Source organism: Papaver somniferum, chromosome 9 (genome assembly GCF_003573695.1).
Source record: "Papaver somniferum cultivar HN1 chromosome 9, ASM357369v1, whole genome shotgun sequence".
In the NCBI taxonomy this organism is placed as follows: Eukaryota; Viridiplantae; Streptophyta; class Magnoliopsida; order Ranunculales; family Papaveraceae; genus Papaver; species Papaver somniferum.
Window position 1 is genome coordinate 79,144,604 of NC_039366.1, and position 22,772 is coordinate 79,167,375.

The window sequence follows — 22,772 nt, forward strand, 5'->3', positions numbered from 1 at the left end:
GAATAAGCATCTTGTGCCGCAAACCTGTCGTCTCTGTGCCTAGCAAGAATACGGTTGTACTCGGTGCACAATTTTACAATCGGTTGCTAACGATACATGTATTTCCTCCGAAACGGACATTCGGTAGCGAACTTAAATTTTTATCTACCGATTAGGTTGGTATTTCTAAACACGACTATATTATTCGGAGGATAATTTTTTTTTGTAAAGTCCCGATGTACGATGGCCCAAAAATCAGAATTTGGGAAAAACTGATACTTTTCAAATTTTGAACTTGCAATAATCGGAAGTCAACTCAGTTACCCAAACTTCCGAATATGGGTTGTCTAACCTTCTATATTGGCCCTTGGAACCACCTAGAGCCGGAATGGTTTGTTTTGAACTTGTAATATTCGGAGGATAATTTTTTTTTTGTAAAGTCTCGAATGTACAATGGCCCAAAAATCAGAATTTGGGAAAAAATGATACTTTTCAAATTTTGAACTTGCAATAATCGGAAATCAACTCAGTTACCCAACTTCCGAATATGGGTTGTCTAACCTTCTATATTGGTCATTGGAACCACCTAGAGCCATGAAATGGTTTGTTTTGAACTTGTAATATTCGGAGGATAATTTTTTTTGTAAAGTCCCGAATGTACGATGGCCCAAAAATCAGAATTTGGGAAAAACTGATACTTTTCAAATTTTGAACTTGCAATAATCGGAAGTCAACTCAGTTACCCAAACTTCCGAATATGGGTTGTCTAACCTTCTATATTGGCCCTTGGAACCACCTAGGGCCATGGCATGGTTTGTTTTGAACTTGTAATATTCGGAGGATAATTTTTTTTTGTAAAGTCCCGAATGTACGATGGCCCAAAAATCAGAATTTAGGAAAAACTGATACTTTTCAAATTTTGAACTTGCAATAATCGGAAGTTAACTCAGTTACCCAAACTTCCGAATATGGGTTATCTAACCTTCTATATTGGCCCTTGTAAAGTCCCGAATGTACAACACAAATCATTGTCATTTATCTGCTCTTCTTTACTTTACGACCGTGACTACCTCCCAGTCCTTCACGACCACGGGTTTGAGCACCTTCAGTTGGAGCAGCTTCTGTTGGAGCACCTTCAGCGCTCGATGAAGCTCGAGTTCTTTTACCCGTATTTGATACTGCCACCTTGGGCAGATGCCTCTTCGTGACTTTCTCCCCAAACTGGGCAGCATAATCTTCGTTATCCATATTATCAACTAGATCTCTAGCCTCTTTGATCTTCTCAGCTGGCATGGGATCTCCGCTCTTCAGGCATGCAGTTAACATTTTGGAAACACGCTTGAACCTATTCACCTGTTTTTTATACGTAATGACATAACATCAAACGGTAATTACCTAAGATTTATAGGAACAATATAAAATGAACAAAAATATAAGAACACGCACCAGTCTATCATAACCAGCTGGTTTGTCTTTGATGATACAATTATAACTTGAAGCCGCCGCAGTAGTGTTGGATTTGATTTCACGGATAACCAAAGGATGTGATACGTTGTTATACCAACTCATATAGCCTATAGAATTTTCATCACCTCGGGTGGTTCGTCTACCAGTGTTGATAATGAAGTCATTCCTCTTATCCCAGTTATCAAGAACAGTAGGTGGGCCTGTGTGAACAATCGTGAGATTGTCACCACTAGAAGAGCACAACTCCAACTCCAATTTGTAGTAATCCTCCATTTCCTCCACAGGTTGATGTTGTATATACCCGTGTTGTCGCATCACCCTAGAGGGGTTATACATCACATATCATGTGGGGTGCCACAATGGTCCAAAATAAAGGGACAAGTCCGACTGAAAATTTATATGCCCACTGGATCGATCTTCATTGTATGGATCAAAGCATACGTCCGAGGCCTTCAATTGGTCCAAAATCTCCCTCATGTGAATCAACTGCTGCTCTTTTGTCCTAGAACGGTTGTCTTCAAATATATACTTTGTTCCTCTAGGAGTACCTTTGCACCACCCCGGGTTATCTCCGGCCAACTTCAGGATAGGGAAGTGGTCATAGATCCATGCCTATATACATAAGAAACCAAGTTTTAGTAAATAGATTGTGTATATTCGTTAGTAATTTCCAAACATTATTTCTGATTATATATAATCGGAAATAAAACTAAGTACCTATCCACCGAATAACCAACATTCAGAAATAGATATGGATCATTTCCTAACGAATATGCGTCATTTGGAGTTCAGTAACCTATAGTTTTTCTGGCCTGTATATTCGGTTCTAATATCAAAAGAATATTTCTGATTATATATAATCGGAAAACAAAATAAGTACCTAGCCACCGAATAACCAACATTCGGAAAAAGAGATGGATCATTTCCTACCGAATATGCGTCATTTGGAGTTCAGTAACCTATAATACTTTGGCCTATATATTTGGCAGTAACTCCCCAAGACTAAACTCCGATTCTAAACAATCAGAAGTAAAACTAAGTAACATGTTCCCGAATAACCTACATTCGGAAGTTAACAATGTAGATATCCTACCGAATATGCATAGTTTGGAGTTATGAATATGCATCATATGTATTGTCTACCGAATAACTATAGAGTGAGTTATAGAGTTAAAGAAAAAACCTGCAATAGATCCACGTTCCCGGCAACTTGGCAGGTTCCTAGCCTCGAAGCCTTTCTCAACTCTTCCATCAAGAATGCTAGGCATGCCGTGCCCCAAGAATAGTCACCGACTTCATGGAGAGGATCCAAAAGTCGTATAAGGTTGGCGTCGATCCGGTTGCCAGAAGTATTGGGGAATATGACACATCCCAATACACAAAGGAGATATGCGGTGGCAGCGTGGTTCACTTGCTCATCAGTTAACGTTCCATTCTTTTCCTTCTCCAAGGTGCCTCGGAACATATTCATCAAAGTTGTAATGTTGATCTGTCTTGTTCTGTAACTTGCATGCCTCCTAAACTCTGCTGTTATTGTCTCTTCATCCCAACCTAAGCACTTTTTAGTGAGAGCATAAAGTTGTGCCCAACTTAACTGCTTTGTGTAGTTAAACTTCACAGCTGTGCCTTGATCGGGAAGGTTAAGAATCTGCACAACGTCATCCGGGGTAATCGTCATCTCCCCAAACGGCATATGGAAAGTATCGGTCTCGGGATACATTCTCTCCACGAACGCCGATATGGCCACACGATCACGTTCCAACAATGAATTCTCGGCGGCATTAGCTAACCCCGAGTTGGCAACAATTGATTTGAACCTTTCACATTCACCGGATAAAGGCCACGCAAGCATTTTTGTTGGTGCGGCGGTAGGTTTGAGTAGACGGACCGCATCTTGATGATCCTATTAAAGTACATAAAAAAAATCCTTAATACAAATATTACGATATACCACATAGACAATACATTAATAAAAAATAGTAATTTTATTACCTCGGTTTCGTATATTTCTCTGGCCCATGAGTCTTTGTATCCAAATAACAATTTTCCTCCATCCGCCGGTAGCCCAAGGATTGTGCCTGCTGGAATACCCTTCTTCTTCAATTGCTGAGGGACAAGATGTGATGCTTTCTTAGCAATATCATTCTTTACACCATCTTTTCCTTTTTTGGCTTTTTGGGTACCACTTGGTTGTCCTTCTTCTTCTACTCTTGGCACTGGATCAACTGGTTCAATTTCATGGTGGGGTGTAACATGTGGAGCAGTTGGTTCTGCACTTTGTTGAGCGGCTTGTTCAACACTTGGTTGCACCCCTTGTTCACTGCCTTGTTGTTCTACACTTTGTTCGGCACTTGGTTGCACTCCTTGTTGACTGCTTTGTTCTTGTAAGCTTTGTTGAGCACTTGAATTATCTTTGACACTCCTTTTCCTCCAAGCACTAGCTGTCACTTTTTCCTCCTTTCTCGACTTTGTCTAAACAACAAAGAAAGGAACAATATTTACAAACTATACAATCGGAAGACAAAGTATGGAAATATAACCCGAATATACACATTCGGACGTAAGAAGACACATACTGTTCCCGAATACAAAACAATCGAAAGCTAACTAAACATATTTACAACCGAATATGCATCAATTGGAGTTCAGAAGCTCTAAATTTTTCATCCTACACAATCGGAAGACAAAGTACACAACTATAACCCGAATGAACAAATTTGGAAGTAAGAAGACACATATTTTTCTCGAATGAAAAACAATCGGAATATATTTAAACATGTTTACAACCGAATATTCATCAATTGGAGTTCATAAACTCTAAAATTTTATCCTACACAATCGGAGGTATAAAACATTATATTGTCTTCCGAATAAATACTGGCCCCAAAATGGGATTTTTCCTATATCAGAAATTTTGAGATTTTTCAATATATATATATATATATATATTCGGTAGTGAGTGTACTTCCGAATACTGTGTGTCTACATAAATATATTCGGGAGCCAAAAAATTCATTAAACTACCGATTATTACCAGTTTGTATCCAGGAAGATATGGCCAACAATATTCGGCCGATAACCATAAAATATTTCTCCCGAATACTGTCGATGTTCTTGAGAAATGAAGAACACGACTACATTCGGAAGTAAATAAGCATGAATATCGCCCGAATCTGGATAAATAACCGAAAACCCTAGAAATTTTTTTTCTCGATTCGTCGAATTAAAGCGAAATAAACCCCAAAAATGATAGATTCTTACCTAATTGGGGCCATTTGAAGTTGACGAAGTGTTTGACTATCGGAATCGCCACCACCGACTACATCGACGGGTACTTCTTATTCGCGTTCTTCTTCATTTGCAGCAACAATTTCTTTATTTCTTGCTAAAATCCCAATCTTTGGATCGATACCCCGAGCAACGTTTTTGGTTCTAGGTCTGTGGGTTTCATTTCCCTTATCCATTGTTTTATAAACGAATCGACGATGTTTTGATTTTACGATTCGCGACGATGTTTCGGTTGAACACAAGAACGAGGGAAAGTTTTTTTTTCTTCCACAATCGGAAGATAATATGAAACTGGAAGAAGAAGAGTTGAAATGAGTAGATTTTTTTTTGATTTGGTTTTTATACAGTTTTACCAGAAGGGCATTTAACTTCAATATCATATAGGGTACCCCTTAACTAGAGTCTTTGGCTGAGTATAAATTGATGGCCCCTAAATCCTTTCGGGGTGGCCCCTAAAAACACTTTGTACAAAAACACTCTAGTTTTAACTACCTGTAGCCACGCAAATAACCTAAAGTGTGGCTAGGCTGGCCTATGCCACCTTTTGTACTAGTGTTAATGGAACATTGGTGAGTTTGGATTATAACATGTAAGATAACCAGGCATTTTGCTAGCAAAAATCTTGCTAATAAATGAACCACGAAATTTCACACAGAGTCGGTAGTAAAAATCGTGCTAATAAAAGATCTAAAGTTTATTAACAAGATGCAACTCTGTAAAAATCCCACATCTAGGCAATAAACTGTCTGGCCGAGAAAAATGGCTTTCTTACCACCTCTAGACTGACACATTTGTTTCTACAACAGAAAGGTCCACAGAAAATATAATAATTTACACGAGAAAGATCACTTTGAAGCCACTGAGGGTCGAGTCGTTTGAGAAAGCCTGAGTAAGCAGCTGACATATGACATTTACTCAATAATAGTACATTTCAGAATCCCAGAAGGGATGTCAAAATTTTGTCACTACATTGAAAAGGAAATTTAGCAAAAAACCTAAATTTAAGAAAGGACTACCAATTCATGTTGTATTGGTATATTTATGGGTGTTGGCCCTTGAATTGTTCAAAAAGGGACAAGCTCTTTTCTCTAGTTCTCCTAAGATACAAAACTACCTGTAATCTGCACCAATAGCTTCTGCAATTGACTTGAATCCATCCCTTTCTAAGCACTCTGCCAATTCAACCTGGATACAAAATAACAGTTTACATACCAAAAAACTAATTAATCACAAAAATACAAGAGTTTACAAACAAAAATGTTAGCTAATCACTTAAACAAGAAATTAAAAGGGGATTGGGGATGGGGAGGGGGTAATGAGCGAATTGGGTGGTGACCCAGTGCCATGTCGTCGCCGGTGCAACCAATGCGGGTATCACTACAGCAACAGCTCTCAACGACCACTAGTACAAATATACAAAAATATGCAAGAGAAATCTTATGGATCTCGTCGAAACTCTACGGTCCATATCTAAATTATCTTAAAGAGTTTTACACAATGACTGATCATCCTCACGGGTCATAAAGATCAGCCCTTTTGATCATCATGTTCGAACCTACAATGCAGAGCAGTTCCAGAAAAGGTGGGACGTAGTATATAGCATATTGTGAGAAGGAAAATATATTTTTTTATTTATTTAAAAAAGCACCTTCATTTTGGGAATGAGAGCTGGTCCCTCGTAGGCAAAAGCCGTGTAAAGCTGAACTAGAGATGCTCCAGCACGTATCTTCTTATATGCATCCTCGCCACTGGATTAAGATGGTATTGACAACATGTTCAGCCACTTTCTTACAAATTGTAGGCATATAACAATAAAATTGACAGATACAGGATGCTGTAAACTTTATACCCTTACTTGCTAATTCCCCCACAACCAATAAGAGGAATCTTCCCCTGGAACAGGAATATAACATGGTTAGAGAATAAATAGGTGACAAGATTAATATCGCAAGTTATAATCTGTCATTAACTTTTACACCCAGCTGCATGATCTTACTTTGTCTTAGTTTCACAGCTGATATTACAATTCGACATTAGCATTCTGTAGTTTCCAAAGACACTGCACCGAACTGATCAAATAATCTTTGTACTCAAATTTATTTTTGTACTCAGAATTTATTTTTCTAATTGAACTTAAGCCCATAAGGGATCATAATCCTGAATATCAGAAAAGTGATGACTGGAGATACAGTTCATAAACTTACCCTTGTCAGAAGATACATGTCCTTGAGCACGTTGGTTGACAGGTTAAATAGAGGTTTCCCACTTAAACCACCAGTTTCTTCAGAAACTGGGTTCTTACTAGCTGGATCTGGTCTTGCAATGGTTGTATTAGTTATGATCTGAGAGGGAAAGGTGAAGAATTGACCATTAATTTTTACTGACATGATAAGCCCCATATGTCTCCACATTGAAGCATGGACAGGAGAACCTCGACTGAAGATTTTAAAAGGATAAATATGGTCAAAATAATGAGAATTAATAACATACCAATCCATCCAAACGGAGAGTCAAAGCAACCTGAAACAAAATGATTAAAAACCATAAAAGAGATATTACTGGTGAAAAAAAACAAAAAAAAAAGAACATCTGAGTCGTAGTAGGCTGCACACTGCTGCAATATCTTCGAGATCTAGCTTGGACAAGTCTGGAGCAATTTTCACAAGCAGTGGAGGAGGGCCTTCCTCACCCCATTGCATTTCGTCACGAGCAGCTTGAACCTTGGCAAATAATTCAGTTATGACTAATAAGGAGCAGCAATGGTAGGATCGATACTATAACCCATGAGGAACTGGAGAGAAAAACAGCAAACTCGTAGCTGGGGAACCAACCTTTTTAACAAGATCCTGGAGTTGCTTTCGTCCTTGAAGCTTACGCAACCCTGGAGTATTTAGTGATGAAATGTTGATAACCTGCACATAAATTTAATATCAAACAAGCAGTCTAATGTCTATTGTATATACACAATCGAAAATCCATGCAGCCGATGACTAAATGTTGATCGAGTCAGCAAATATCTATGTGACATGCTGGCATGGAGACCTAAGAAACATACTTAAAAATTGACGAACTGAAGATAGAAATGAAACGTAACTTTAACATGGAAGATGCAAGTTTAACATCTATTCTAGAGTAGGACAAAGAAACGTAACTTCAGTATCTATTTGTTAGTGAGTGCTGCACAAGCTGATTCATCCCGTCTTTACTCTTTAAGCAAACAGTGTATATCATGTATTACGTGTCTCTTTAAGGACCTATTCTTAGCTAGTAGAGTATAAGAGCAAAAATCATGTATGGTGCATAGGCCTGTGGGCCTGGGGTGTGGGTATTAGATGGAGATGATGTAGTAACAATGTTCTCCTCACCATGAAGATGATCACCACCCTATTTCATGTTGTCAAACATTTCTAACCTATGTACTTCTAATAAATGAAGATGCAATCTCCCTTAATTTTCAAGTAAAAATCACTAATACTGGAGTCAAAATCCCAGATTACCCAGTGTACACTATGTTGTATTTATGAGATCTCTAGGAAGAAACCCCAGCAAACTAAAGGTATATTGTGAGTTCAGAATAGAAAAGCACATACTTACCAAGTAATCGGCGTACTGAGACAAAGTGTGAACTCCTTGAACATAGTCAGCAGCAGCATCTTCACTAGTCTTATTCTTGCCAAGATTGACACCCAGAATGCCAGGACCTGCTTTTCCTCCATGCGGGATTTCGTCACTGGACACAGGTGCAATGCTTGAAGTTTCAGCCAGCTTCCTTTTACCATGCTGAGCACCCAATCTCTTTGCAACAGCAACAATGCCTTCACTATTAAATCCACACCTATTTATAATAGCTCTGCCAACACCAATCATTTTGACATATTAAGGAACAGAACAAGAAGAAACTTAATGGTCTTTATAGTTGCTTAAGGAACTTGAGCTACACAAAGCCTAGCAGGACTCTCAATGAGCAAAAACAAATTTGGAAGCAAGCTATTATTATTTTGCAGACAAAATGTTCGGCAAGTCTTTTTTTGGAACTCACTAGTAGAAAATAACACTAAATGTTTGTATATCTGCTTTTTCTATATTCACCGTCGAGCTTATGAGCCTATTAACGATAGCAAACACGATACTATATACATGCTTACCCTTCCTCTCGCAGTCTAAAAATTCGAGGCTTTGGATTACCATCCTGTGGAGCAGGGGTTACGGAGCCAATCTCTACGAATCCAAAACCCATCCCTAATAAACCTTCAACTGCCTCCGCATTCTTATCAAAACCAGCAGAAAGACCTATAGGGTTCGAGAACCTCCGACCCCACACATCCATCCCCAATATTGATGGGTCCGGCCTCTTCTCTCTTGGGACCCAACCACGAGCTGCTGCTGCAACAGCTAAATGATGAGCAGTCTCTGCATCGAGGTAGGCAAAGAATGGGTTCACAAGCTTTGTTGCTGAAAATAGCCACCCACTGCACCAAATAGAAAACACTTCTGTCAGTACTTTAACAAAACGATTAAAAGAATCCATTTTGAGACATGCATTAAAATGTGTAAAACTGAGCGAAAAGCAGCAACCTCTTTGAGTAAAACAGTTCATGTTCAAGTACATCCATAGAAAGTATAACGAAATATGAACCAAAAATACAAAAAATCACTAAATCCCACAGAGGAACCGCCTAGCAGTGGAGACACTATAATGGATCACAATGTTTTACGAAATTGAGGAATAAGTGTTTGGATTCAACGTGGAAACAAAAATAATACCAGAAAGTTGCCTCATCCACAGTACTCGCATAAGCCCCTCCAGAAATAACTATGCCTAAAAAGGCTGCTGTAAAGATTCTTCCCTGTGGTGCAAACACATATAGAAAAATTAGAAGTGAATCAAGCATGTGTTTTCTTATTTGGTTAGTTTTTAAGATCAGACATCAAAAGAATGATATGAAGTCAATGCTAACTACAACGAAGCAATTTGATAAATCCCCACAAACAAAGACGAAATCATCATGTGAAAAATAAACTAACTACACACAAGATTAGAAAGGTCTGCACAACATCAATTGATTGTTTTAATATATGTCAACAAAAACAATAAAACCTTAACATTGCAACACAAATAGACGAATGAAAAGCAAGGAAACCATATGTTATTGCAACAACAGAGTTCTAAGGTGTCTCAACAGTCAAAATGATCAACATATCCACATACTATTTCTTAGTAGACTAATTTTTTCAGCCAATTACAATTTTTTTAGTACGATACTACACAGGCCTTAACAAGCTAGCCTGGCAGGCCCAGGCTAAACCAGGCCAGCCCTTGGCTGGCCAACTGGCTGTAAACTTGGGCCCGGCCTGGGCCCGGCCTGGGCCCGGCCTGACCTATTTAAGACACGGACCAGGCCAGGCCGGACCAGGCTCGGCCTGGCCTGGCCTCTTTGACACCTCTAGTTCAAGATTAAACTGTTTAATTTAAACATAAAACTGCCACATGAGAATCATATAGCATGGGTGTAAATCACCCATACTATTTCTCAAAATAAAACCCTTAAACCAAAAATTGAAGTTACCATTAGTACCCAGACGCAAACCCACAATTCAAAATTAAGCATAAATTTCCCATACCCAACTTTCCGCACTAAATAAAGGATTGACCTTTTTGCAACAAATAAATCTAATTCGCTAAAAAGTAACACAAAATATCAAACCCCATGACCTCAGAATAATAAGAAAACAAAACCCAGAATTGGGAAAAATAAAAAGAAGCTCATACGTTCTTTGGTAACTGAGGAATTTTGGGACGAATTTTAGGAACAGAACTTGAATATCTAACAGCTCCTAATCCTCCTCCACCACCACCAAAAGCTCCAATCTTTGCAAAAAAACCAATATCTCCCAGTCTTAGTGTGATCTTGCTTGGCTGCCTGGCATGTTGCATCATTGCATCAACTTCACTTCAGTCCACGATTTCCAGATCTGCATTCACAAATCACAAAGAATCGCTTGATAAGAAAATTCTGACATCCAACATTTCAGTACCTCAAAGCTTTCACCATTATAAGCAACAGTGCAACACACATACTCACATGCTAACCAAGCAAAAGATATGCAATCTAAAAAGTGACTACAAAATCTGGAGGTATAATACTTGTACTGCATTATATTGTAAAGACTGGGCGATGGGCTTTCACTAACAAAAAAACGACAGCATATCCAAAACAAACCTTTTAATCTTATGGTCTGAGTCAGACATTTTACTCATCCAACAATGCTTATAAACTGGACTCACAGAGTAACAAGGCGCAAAACCCTATTTACAGAGGTAACCAAGATTTCACCACTTAGTGTGTCCCTATTTCACAACCTCCCCTCTAACTTTACAACACCTGTGCCCTTAAAACCCTTCCAATCCTAAATTTCCCTCCAATTATCTAACCCCTGACAAAACATTCAATTTGCATTTACACATTATTCTTGCCTTCAAAGATTTAACAAAGATATGATGGTCAATAACAAAGATTTAAACAACATATATGTACGGAAATCAACCAACAGTTATGACATTGCATCCAACACATGCAAAATTTAACTGACATTGTACTAGTTAGAACCCAATTGCACTCACAGAAGAAAGTTAGAGAATTTTGACGTTGGATATAGACAGGGTACCCCCAAATTGATGAAAGTCATGAACAGTGACAAAGAACTAAGCAAAGGAAAAGAAGATTTACCTGCATCCAGTGTTTTAAAAAGCGAAAGCTTTACGCGATACGCTACCCTAGCAAAGTAAAGCGCTACCAGAAAGCGTAAGCGAAGCGCTGCTTCGCTAAATATATAAATTAGTGATACATGTAAATCTATATGAAAAACTAAGAAGTTGTAATCATAATAAAGGGTACTTGTACAAAGAAGTTTGCACATAGGCAATGTGTTTCCTCTTGTAACTGGACCACCAACATTGAGTACCATACTTCTATGTTATATATCCTTTTTGGTACACTTTCTAGCTTGGCCAGACATGGCTAAAGTATTCAAAAAGAATAGAATATCACAGAAGAAAGGAAGAGGAAGAAGAAATGGCTAATTAAGTGGTTAAACGAAATAATGGATATAGTTTTTAGGGTTTTAAAATATTATATAAAGCTGTAAAAATGGCTAAAAAAGACTTTTAAGGCCTGTTATCGGGCTCTAAAGCCCGGAAAAAAAACTGACATATTAAACCTAATAGCAAAGCGCAAGTATTAGGGCGTTTTTTTAGCAAAGCGTAAAAAAGCGCGTGTTAAAGCGTGAAGCGAAACGTTTTTTAAAACACTGCCTGCATCAAAGAAGCCTGGCAGCCAATCACTTAAGCATAGCAATGCTTGGACTAATTCTGAACAACATGTCAACAACTATATGATAAGCTACACAAATAGAAAAGGCTGATATAGAATCCACTATATGGTAACAAACTCATACTAAACAATAAATAGCACAATGATTTTTCACAAGATAGCTTCTGCACACATCTGAAAACGCATAAGATAAAAAGTAAGATAGGCATAGACATTGCATTTAAAAGTTGCAGCTTTACAAACTCATATTAGTATATTACCCTATTGCTTCCTTGTCTTGAAGACCCAATGACTGACATATGGGGTTGGCTTGGGTTGGAAATTGATGCATGATCCCAAATTTCAGAATAACATATACATATTTACTATAAACTTCACATAAAAATCTGATCGCCACAAGGCAGCATTGCTTGATGATGTAAGTGTTATAAGCTCCTATTCACTTAGCTGTAGTGACATAACAAGATTTGAAATACTGAAATACAACTATAATCTACACAGTCAACCACATATCCCTAATTATTCTTTAAATTACACAAAGCTAAAGGCAAAAGCAAAGAAACTATGGGTACTGTGACTACTGTCACATTTTTTGTACTTAACATCAACAACTCAGAGCATAACCAAGACACCTATGGTTCTTATTACATGCTGAAGGTTCAATACAAACAAATTGAACTGCAGATCACACAGCCACAACATCCATGAACTGAGAATCTTTAAGAGACATGAGAATACAACATGTGGCTAAACTTCACATCATTTTTTTAATCAAAATACTAACACTTGGAGATTACAACTTACATTCTTCTTCTTTGCTGCTACTGGAGTTTTAACACCTTTCTTGGGAGCCTGCAATAAACAAATGAAGCAATGGATATGATACTGAGGTTACAATCTGAAAAAAGTTCAATACAAATCGAAGCAAATCAATCTAAAACATTAGCTGAACAGAAACAACAATATGACCAAGAAATCATTCAATCACTTCAATGGGTTATATTCAAACATGAATCAGAAAGAACTGTTCTAGAGAATCAATTGAAGTTGTGTAAACCCTAGAAGAGGGAGGGATTTAGATCGAGCTGATATAGAAAAATCAAACCGCTAACTATCAATTTTAAGTTATTCTTCGACCTCATATTCCAGTTCAGTTTAAACCCATCTCAAATCTTTCATCCGAAGCCCTAATTTTTTATTGCAACACATAAACCCTAATTTCATAAGAATTGAACATAGAAATCGAACATAAATCATTAAGAGGGGGGAGCGAATCAATACCTGATTAAGAGATTAATTATTGGAGAAGTGAGAACTGAGTGATTAATCGAGAGGGGGGAGCGAGACTGAGACTGGAGAACATAGTGAGAATGAGATTTTGTTTCTGCAACACAAGACGGAGAAGTAAAGAAACAAAGGAGGATTGAAGGGGTAATTAAAAGTTTGTCAGGGGTATTTTAGGAATTAAAACCCAAAAAAATTACGGCCAAAATTTTTAACTAACCTAATGTTTTGTCAAAAACCCTGGTCAGAAAATTCTTTCGTTTTCTCTTCTTCTTCTTCTCTTCAAGTAGGAGGGGTTTAGCGTTTAGGGTGTACGGTGGCTCAGCTCTCAAGCTTTACTTCCTCATTCAAATCCTTTTCTTCAATCTCCATACCCTAGACTTGTATTATTAGTTGTAATTTTGGAGAAAAAAATGGGAATTTTTGAACCTTTCAGAGCTATTAGTTGTATTCAGTTCAGAGATTGGGTACTGAGACTTTTGTTACTGTTAGTGTTGGTAAAGCTTGGAAGATTTACGATATAAGTTATAAAAGTCTTATCTATCTCTAATTTTGGTTCTGATTTTTAAGTTCGAAGTTTTAATTTGTTCTTATTGATTTTCATCTGCAGTGTGCTAAGCTGACTTTGGTTCTTGTTGGTAAGTCTTAAACACTTTGAAGTCTTTACCAGTTAATTTCTTTTTGGGAAAATGATAGTTGCTGCAATTTTTTTTTTTTTGTTCTCTATAACTCAGTCTAGAGTTTGTTTGTTTTTGAAGGGCCTCAATGACCAAGGAAGATTCGTGCTCTTGCATCGTATCGTGATTTTACATTTGCTGCGTATGGGAATGACATTGCGGTTTATAAGCGTGCCCATCAGGTTATTTATGAATTTGAGTTTTTTTGTTTTAATTTTCATTTCATTCTAATCTAACTTAACATGGAGCAGTCTTTGAAAAATTATATGCCCCAAATTAGCATCTTCTTTTATTTATGAATTTGAGTTTTTTTTTTTTTGTTCCGTATTCAGTTCAGAGATTGGGTACTGATGTTTAGCATGTATAGAAGAATCATCTGTTCTAGTGATTGACAACGGTGATGGTAATGCTTACAGGTAGCAACTTGGAGTAGGCATAGTGAGAAGGTCAACTATTTGTTATTGTTCGGAGACCACATCTTAGAGCATCTCCAATAGAGGGTCAAGTTTTTTATTTTTCATGACACGTAGGATTTTAGACCCCCAATTAACATAAATCCATCTCCAATAGTTGGATTCTACAAACTGGAAAGGATGGGAAAATAAATATGAAGGTGTTAAAGAAAGTCTTATTTACACCTTCACTTGCACCTCCACGTCATATTTTCAATTATTTTATTTTTTTAGAAATTAGTTAAAGTAAAGATAAACGGTTAAGATTTGATCATGTAATATATTCAAAGATTAAACCCTTCACTATTGGAGATTGTTTTTTAACCATGGGGTCCTATATTTACTATATGTGTATAATCTCCTAAATAAAAGTCTTAATTAGACTTCCACGTAGGATTTTTTACACCCACTGTTGGAGATGCTCTTAAGTGTTGATATTAAAGGGAATCTGTTCATGTGGGCATTCAAAGGGATTGAGGATAATCTTGCTCCAGTTGGACACATTTTGTTGGACCAGAAATTCACTCCAAGCTGCATAATGCATCCAGATACGTACTTAAACAAGGTAATGTGTTCATTTGTCACTGCTTTTGGAAAGAGTTAGTACTTGAAATTCAAAAGTTATGTTCAAAATATTCACTTTTGCTTTATTTTTATTCATATATAAGTCCAATTGGGAAATTCGTGACATGCAGGTGATAATAGGAAGCCAAGAAGGTTCACTACAGCTTTGGAATGTCAGCTCAAAGAAGAAACTCTATGAGTTCAAGGGATGGAATTCATCCATCTGTTGTTGTGTTTCATCACCCGCCTTGGATGTTGTTGCAGTAGGTTGTGCGGATGGCAACGTTCATGTCCATAATCTTAAGTATGATGAGGAGTTAATTACTTTTACACATTCTACACGAGGTGCTGTGACCGCCTTGTCTTTCAGAACAGGTAAAGACCTATGTTTCGTATAAAGAATTTTGCTTGGGTGGCGTTCTAGGGATGTTGCCTCTGCTTATCAAGTCTCTGCGCTAATTATGTATAGAAATATGTACATAAGATGTATTTCTACCTTTCATGATGATTGTACCTTTGTCTTCAAACCAAGACATTTTTTTTCCTTATGCCTTACTCGTTTTTTGCCCTTTAAGATGGACAGCCTCTTCTAGCATCAGGAGGTTCATCAGGTGTTATAAGCATATGGAATCTTGAGAAAAGAAAGCTTCAGTCAGTTATAAGAGATGCTCATGACAGTTCAATAGTATGGCTGCATTTCTTTGCTAATGAGCCGGTGCTTATGAGTTCTTCGGTAGATAACTCCATAAAGGTGAGATCATTTTCTAAATATTGATTTTTGCGATGAATATATCTATAATATTTCGGTGCCTAATTTTTCTTATTAGCATCCACAATCACGGAGTGTAAAACTTATCCTAGACTGCTAAATATAGCAACTCAAAATAACAATTATGTGTGTTAACCACAGTGGACAAATGTTATCTTTATAATGGGAAGTTAAATAAGGCTAAAGAGAAGTTTAAAACATCGTTAATTGATATAGGCTGTGTATCAAACTACGTAATATTAGTTGGCGCCCATTGTAAAAGTCTGTTTGATCAGCTATTTCACAATGGTACTATACCATTTCAGTTTAGCAGAATTAGCATTTTGCCATTTCCATTGCCTTTTCTGTTTGGGGAAATACAATCGAAAGCTGAGGAATGTCCTGTCTTCTTGTTACTGTTAGCTTCGTTATAATAAAAAAAAACAGGAGCAACATATATTGCGGAAGAAGTAAAAATGACATTATGAGTGGGGTCACTTTTTGTTTATTGCAGACCACGCTTCGTTATCGAAGTGCATACGAATCTGAATGTCTTTCACTTAACTACAAAAGTTTTGGCCATTACAATAATAATAGTGCCAGATTTGGTTCATACTGTCATGGAATTTAGTGTGCATAATATAGGAATATTCTATCAATATGATTATATGATTCATATTAATTTTGATACTGTTATTTTCTGTTAGTAAACAATCCTGTTGGTTGTAGTTAGTCGTAATATGTACATTGGCTTTTGCATCACAGTGTGCAAACCTATATGATAAGATAGGACGAACCAATGTGTTTGTCTTTGACGGTTGATATTAACCAAGTGAGAATGAGTTTTGACAGTTTTGCCACATTACATAGGGTACTTGTAGGGCAGGTTTTTCCTCTAGAAGTTATATTGGGCCCAACATGTGCAGTTCAGCATTTTCTTTCCTGACGCAACTTCTGTTTATTTTACTTAATCTTTTATTTCTTACGGGTTTTATGCAAATGGAAGACACATTCTATCTGCTGGTCAGGATCGTGCCTTTCGTCTTTTCTCTGTTATTCAGGTAGTCTCCTTTGTACTGCTAGCTATTCTTTTAAAATTTCTCTTTCTATATCTTATTTAGTATCTTTTGCAACTTTCAACTTTATATGTTGTATATATCGTTGTCGTGTTGCGTGGCAGAGAGACAATCATGCACCAACAAAAACTTTTATTTAGTTCAGAATATAGAAGAGAGCGTCCAGTTAAAAAGTTATTTCTTGGAATTATGTACCTTTTGCATCTTTTTTTCTTCGATTTTCTGGCAGTCCTTAGTTGATATATTTTGCTACACTGCTACCACTTGATTCGAAGTTTGACATAATCTTTGTTGATTGCGAACTTTTATTACCAGGATCAACAAAGTAGAGAGCTTTCTCAGCGTCATGTATCTAAAAGAGCCAAGAAATTGAGGGTGAAGGTATATTCAGAGCTATGCTTTTGTCTTCAGATGTTTTTCCATTTATTAGATAATCGAGTATATATGAATCTATACAAGTGGTCCATTATTTTGTTGTTGTCACAAAGGTGATTGTAACATAATGAAGGTACCTCAATTATCAATTATTTATTCTTTAAAAGCACCACATTTACTAGATGGTGAATGCTTCCATACCCCATTGCCAAGTCTGTTCTGGCTTCCCACATCAACTTGATGTGATAGGTCCTAACCTTTGGGTTTTCTTTTTTTCTCTATGATATCCAAAGTCCTGTCACTTTTAATATGTATCTAGTAGTAACTTGGTATTCTTATATATTTCAGGAAGAAGAGATAAAATTGAAGCCTGTAATTTGTTTTGATTTTGGTAAGTTCTTCCCCAAAAACTTCTGTTTTTATGCTTATATGGATTCAATACTTGAGCTTTATACAACTTAATCTACCATGCTTGTTATCTCATCCCGTGCAACTGATAATTTTCTTTGAATGCATACTTAGACTAAAATGGTTCTCCATTGTGTAGCTTTTCTTAATCACTTGATTATTTTTTCTTTTCTTTTTTATAATGTATACACTGAAGTAATGAACAGTTTCTATTTGTGTTTGATGTACTATAAGTAAGACAACTGTAATTTCCAGAAATGCAAATGTTGAGTTCAGTTAGTGATATAGAAAACAATGGAAGTTAGACAAGAATATATTTAGAGTCCTTCATGATTTGTTTGATAGATTTCTGATCCACCACATTCCCAATGTCAACCATTTTAGCTGAAATTCGCGAACTTGATTGGTGCAATGTTGTTACTTGTCATATGGACACTTCACGGGCATATGTATGGAGGCTTCAGAACTTTGTCATTGGCGAGCATATCCTGACACCATCAACGAGCGAGCGAACACCTATTAAGGTATTTTTTGAGCCAATTCATAAAATTTCATTTACTGGTCCATTTAACTGCTATAGCCCAAAAGTTACTAGGAAACCAACACTAAGTTCTAAGAGTATCAAGTCCTCAGGTTCATGTTTCGGTGCAAACACAACTCGATGATTTAAGAGTCCAACTGCATATCCATACTGGAAATTCATAATTTCAACATTTTCACTGTTTGTTTGTTTTTTGTCGTTGTTTTCTTTTTTTGCAGGCTTGCACAATCAGTGCTTGTGGAAATTTTGCTTTCCGTGGGACAGAGGGTGGATGGATTGAGCGTTTTAATCTCCAATCAGGACAGAGCAGAGGTAGTTATGGTGACATGTCTGAAAGCAGAAACTATGCTCATGACGGTGAAGTGGTCGGGGTTGCTTGTGATGCTACAAACTCTCTTATGATAAGTGCGGGATATCATGGAGATATAAAGGTATTATTTGAAATTTTCTACTACCATTATATAAAGCATCACGTATTGTTTTATTTTTGCTGCTTAAGTATTTGAAAACCAATGCCACCGTCATGAGCATAGTTTCTGCTTTCAGACATGACGGTGGCATATAGTATTGGCGAATGAATTGGATCTACCATATTAGTTAAGTTACCATGTCCAGAATACAAGCCAATCAGACTACAAGGACTGCCGCAGCATATGTTTTTCATTAGAACAAAGATTTCAAATTTTAGGGTCCTTAAGAAAATCAGTGTATCTATAGCTGACGATTATCATCCAATTTAATCATCAATGAACACTGTTCTGGTTTACAGCTTCTGTACAACTTCGATGAAGAAGCTTGCATCACCTTAGCGTGACACATTTCTGTTGTGCTGTCTTTTTATTGCGTCTTTGCAGGTCTGGGATTTCAAGGGGCGTCATCTGAAATCTAGGTGGGATGTGGGTTCCTAAGATTGGTTATCACAGAGCAAATGGTAATCTTTCACTTTTCCAACGTTTCCCTTCATGTTTGACATTATCTCGGGAAAGATCTTGCTAAGGCGGTCTTGATAATTTCAGGTCTCTTAGCTACTGTGTCAGATGATATGGTTATCCGTGTGTTTGATGTCGTGGACTTAAGAATGGTCCGAAAATTTGAAGGTCATACAGATCGCATTACAGACATGTGCTTCAGCGAAGATGGTAAATGGTTATTATCATCTAGTATGGATGGCACTCTTAGAGTCTGAGATGTTATCTTGGCAAGACAGATGGATGCAATCCACGTTGATGTATCCATAACTGCATTGGCTCTTTCACCCAACATGGATGTCTTAGCGACTTCTCATATTGAGCAGAACGGGGTCTACTTGTGGTGAGTTTACTCTTGATTTTTTTTTTGCAAGATATTCATTCTTATTAATGCAATTCGTGTGATCCACACGGACCTGATACAAGGCTGATTTTGGGTGAAGTTTGATCTATTTAGTGCTGAATATCTTGGGACCGTTCACTCTAGTTATTTTTTAGTTCAAATTGCATTTCGTGTCAATCAGGGTCAATCAGGCAATGTTCTCGGGTTCCTCTAATGTGGATTCATATGCGAGTGGTAAAAATGTTGTGAGTGTCAAACTGCCAGCTGTCTCTTCAAATGGAGATGCCGATAATGATTCTGATAACGCTACTGGGAACCAGTCACAAAACAAATATATTGTTGGTTCCCCACGTCTAGATTACCAAATACCTGATCTTGTTACCTTATCATTGTTGCCGAAGAGCCAGTGGCAAAGCTTGATCAATTTGGACATTATAAAGGTTTGCGTTGCTCTTTTCTTCCAATGGCCACCTTATATCTTTGTTTTGAAAATAAAATATATGAAAGAGATATTGTTCTTATCTAGCTTTCTCGGTTTCTGGCACTTGGACGCCATGTTACTGTTAGTGACTATTGGTGCAAACTCACTAGATTTGCAAATATAAACTTTAGGCTCATCATTTCTTCTTTAGACTGAAGTGTTTATATTTTCAAACCACTTTTCAGATGCGTAATAAACCAATTGAGCCACCTAAAAACCAGAGAAAGCACCTTTCTTCTTGCCTACGGTTCCAACTCTATCAGGAGACATAGTGTTCAAGCCCAGTGATTCGACTTTGGAGGAGAAGAAGGAAAATCGTGAAGCACTGGGGAACCACACGAGAGATCACAATTTACCAGCTTCTAAGTTTCTGCAACTTCTTCAAACCTCTGCCGACACAAAAAGTTGTGAGTTATTTTTTGCTGCTTGTTACTTTTTAGGTTTTGACAAACAATTGATGACATTTGCGCCTGAGTAATATCAGCAATGTTGTTACTTTGAAAGACTAGTTTCGATGGGGCATGCTCTATGTTTTGGTTTGTTCTTAGATCCCTAAATATCCGCTGATGGAAGATTTGTTTCACTTATATATACAAGTGCTACCATCAAAGACTCTTCCTTGTGATTCTTCCGGAGTCATAGTCTCACCTCAATATGCTCTTTGTTGCAGTTGCAGTATTCACAAAATACATCAAGGATTTATCCCCATCAGCTCCTTATATGGAGCTCCGGATGCTTCAGATCGTAGACGATGAAGATGAATAGGAGCCTGAGAAGAGACCGGAAATGCATTTCATTGAGCTGCTATTGGATTACTTCATTCATGAGACTTCCTGCAGAAACGACTACGAGTTCATTCAAGCAGTGATCAGACTGTTTCTGAAGGTATCAGTTTGTTTTTCTTGTTGTTAATGGTCACATTACTTATAAATATAATTTTTTTTGAAAGATCTGCTTTTTGAAAGATCGGCTTTATTGGAGATAATTAGCAGTTCAGATTATAAGACCTCTAGGTGCCCTCCAGTTTAAGAGGTGAGGTAGTATCGCGCACCATGAAATTGGAAAATGCCACAAAAAAATAAAAATAAAAAATAAAAATAAAAATAAGAAATCAATTGAATCTAAACCTTTGATTCATGTTTGATTACACCAAAATCAATTGAATTTCTGCTTCTTGATGGGTTTGGAACAGGATTCCAGTAGATATTATCCTTATAGAGTGGGCTTCATTTTGCATTTCTGAACCGGGAATGCAGAATCATATAGTAGTAGCTTTTTGAGTGATTGTGCATTACTGTACAGAATCATTTTACCATGGTAAACCACTGATGGATAATATCATTGATATTTTGCATATGAAGTGACAGCATCCTATGATTGTTTATCTGAGAATTTAGTTAGTTGTATTTTTGCGAATGAATCTTATTTCCAATTCACCCTTTGTCTGTAACAGATTCATGGCGAGACAGTTCGATGCCACACACAACTACAGGCCAAAGCAAAGGAACTTCTAGAAGTTCATAGTCCAACATGGCAGAGAATAGACAAAATGTTTCGAAGTACAAGATGCATGGTTTCATTTTTCAGCAACCCTCAATTTTGAATGTCCACAATTTGTTAAAATTTTGAGTTTGTGTATTATAAGCACTTTGGGTGCGTTTCCTTGGATACAAATTCGATGCGGTAACTGCTTATTCTGGTGGCAGCATTGATTTGTTTTTGTAAACTCTAAAGCCTTTAGGGCCACTTGAATATGATTTCTACTTTCTAGGGTCTTTCTTTTCCTAGCAGTGATGTGGTAACTGCTTAATCTTCTGCAAGTAAGCAACGGTTTCAGTGAGTTCTTTTAAAGTTCCAACAAGATTTAGATCATCAACGTATACTGCAGTATACTGCAATAATAGCAAACCCATAATTGGATTTCTTAATGAAAACACATGGACAAATAGCATTATTGGTATATCCCTCTTTCAATAAATATTCACTGAGGCGATTATACCACATTCTTCCAAATTGCTTTAGTCCATATAGAGCTCTTTGAAGTTTTATTGAGTATACACTACGATCTTTGGACTTGTCTGCTTCAGGAATACGAAATCCCTCGGTAAGTTTCATATAAATGTCACTATCAAGTGACCCGTAAAGATAAGCCGTAACTACATCCATAAGACTAATAAGAAACCTGCCAAACTAAAGGTAAGTTTTAAGCTTTTCTGAAGCTGCCAAACTAATAGGAAACCTGAATGTGATGGCATCCATCACGTCTTAATCTTTAAGCACTCTTTTTTTCTTCGAATTATATCTGAAAAGAGTACATGCAAAAGATCATTCTTAAAATCAAGAATGAAAGTCCTTGCACAGTAGGAAGAACAAAGAGTTGCTGTATTATTAGTATAGCGTTATCCTTATTGAACAGAATCCTATCATTGTTCAAGTATCTAAAACCTGGTCTGGAAGTTGAGGAAATCCGTAGACTTATAAACTACCCAATATTGCACCATTTTGATGGTTGGACCTTAAACTATAAGGGGAGTATTTACATGGCTCTTGATGTGGGACTAAGGTCCTCACCTTAATTTTGGACAGTCTGAACCCACGGACCTTTATTAACACAGATTCCAGCTAAATAAGATGGACTGAGGGAGTATATCTTGATCAAAAATGAAAGTTACTGTAACTATTTTTCCTGCAAAATTCAGCTCAGTCACTAAGTTCACGGGAAATCTGCAGAGAAGATCTTTAGCTATCAAATTTTAACCTTGGAAGAAATACCCTAAACAAGGCAAAAAA

At 37.1% G+C, this 22,772-nt stretch overlaps 1 protein-coding gene and 1 pseudogene across 8 annotated transcripts in view; one reads left to right on the forward strand and one right to left on the reverse strand.

The window, feature by feature from the left end:
- Positions 1-5,543: 5,543 nt before the first annotated feature.
- Positions 5,544-22,772, reverse strand: part of LOC113309557 (dihydroorotate dehydrogenase (quinone), mitochondrial-like) — a 28,820-nt gene continuing 11,591 nt past the window's right edge. Inside the window, exons 1-14 of one of the 8 annotated variants that reach the window (XR_003340659.1) lie at positions 13,347-13,460; positions 12,870-12,917; positions 10,505-10,707; positions 9,499-9,581; positions 8,880-9,203; positions 8,329-8,584; positions 7,566-7,646; positions 7,347-7,454; positions 7,225-7,254; positions 6,939-7,076; positions 6,731-6,793; positions 6,590-6,627; positions 6,383-6,482; positions 5,544-5,919 (exon numbers count right to left, since the gene is read on the reverse strand). Coding sequence is in view for 3 of the 8 variants with exons in the window: in XM_026557992.1 (XP_026413777.1) it covers positions 5,845-5,919; positions 6,383-6,482; positions 6,590-6,627; positions 6,939-7,076; positions 7,225-7,254; positions 7,347-7,454; positions 7,566-7,646; positions 8,329-8,584; positions 8,880-9,203; positions 9,499-9,581; positions 10,505-10,672 (1,401 nt within the window). In the remaining 5 variants the exon portion in view is untranslated. Of the gene's footprint in view, positions 5,920-6,382; positions 6,483-6,583; positions 6,628-6,730; positions 6,804-6,938; positions 7,077-7,224; positions 7,255-7,346; positions 7,455-7,565; positions 7,647-8,328; positions 8,585-8,879; positions 9,204-9,498; positions 9,582-10,504; positions 10,708-12,869; positions 12,918-13,346; positions 13,461-22,772 lie in introns of those variants that run through there. The other 7 variants (XR_003340661.1, XM_026557992.1, XR_003340658.1 and 4 more) reach the window with 7 other exon arrangements.
- On the forward strand, positions 13,612-21,854 carry LOC113309559 (annotated as a pseudogene).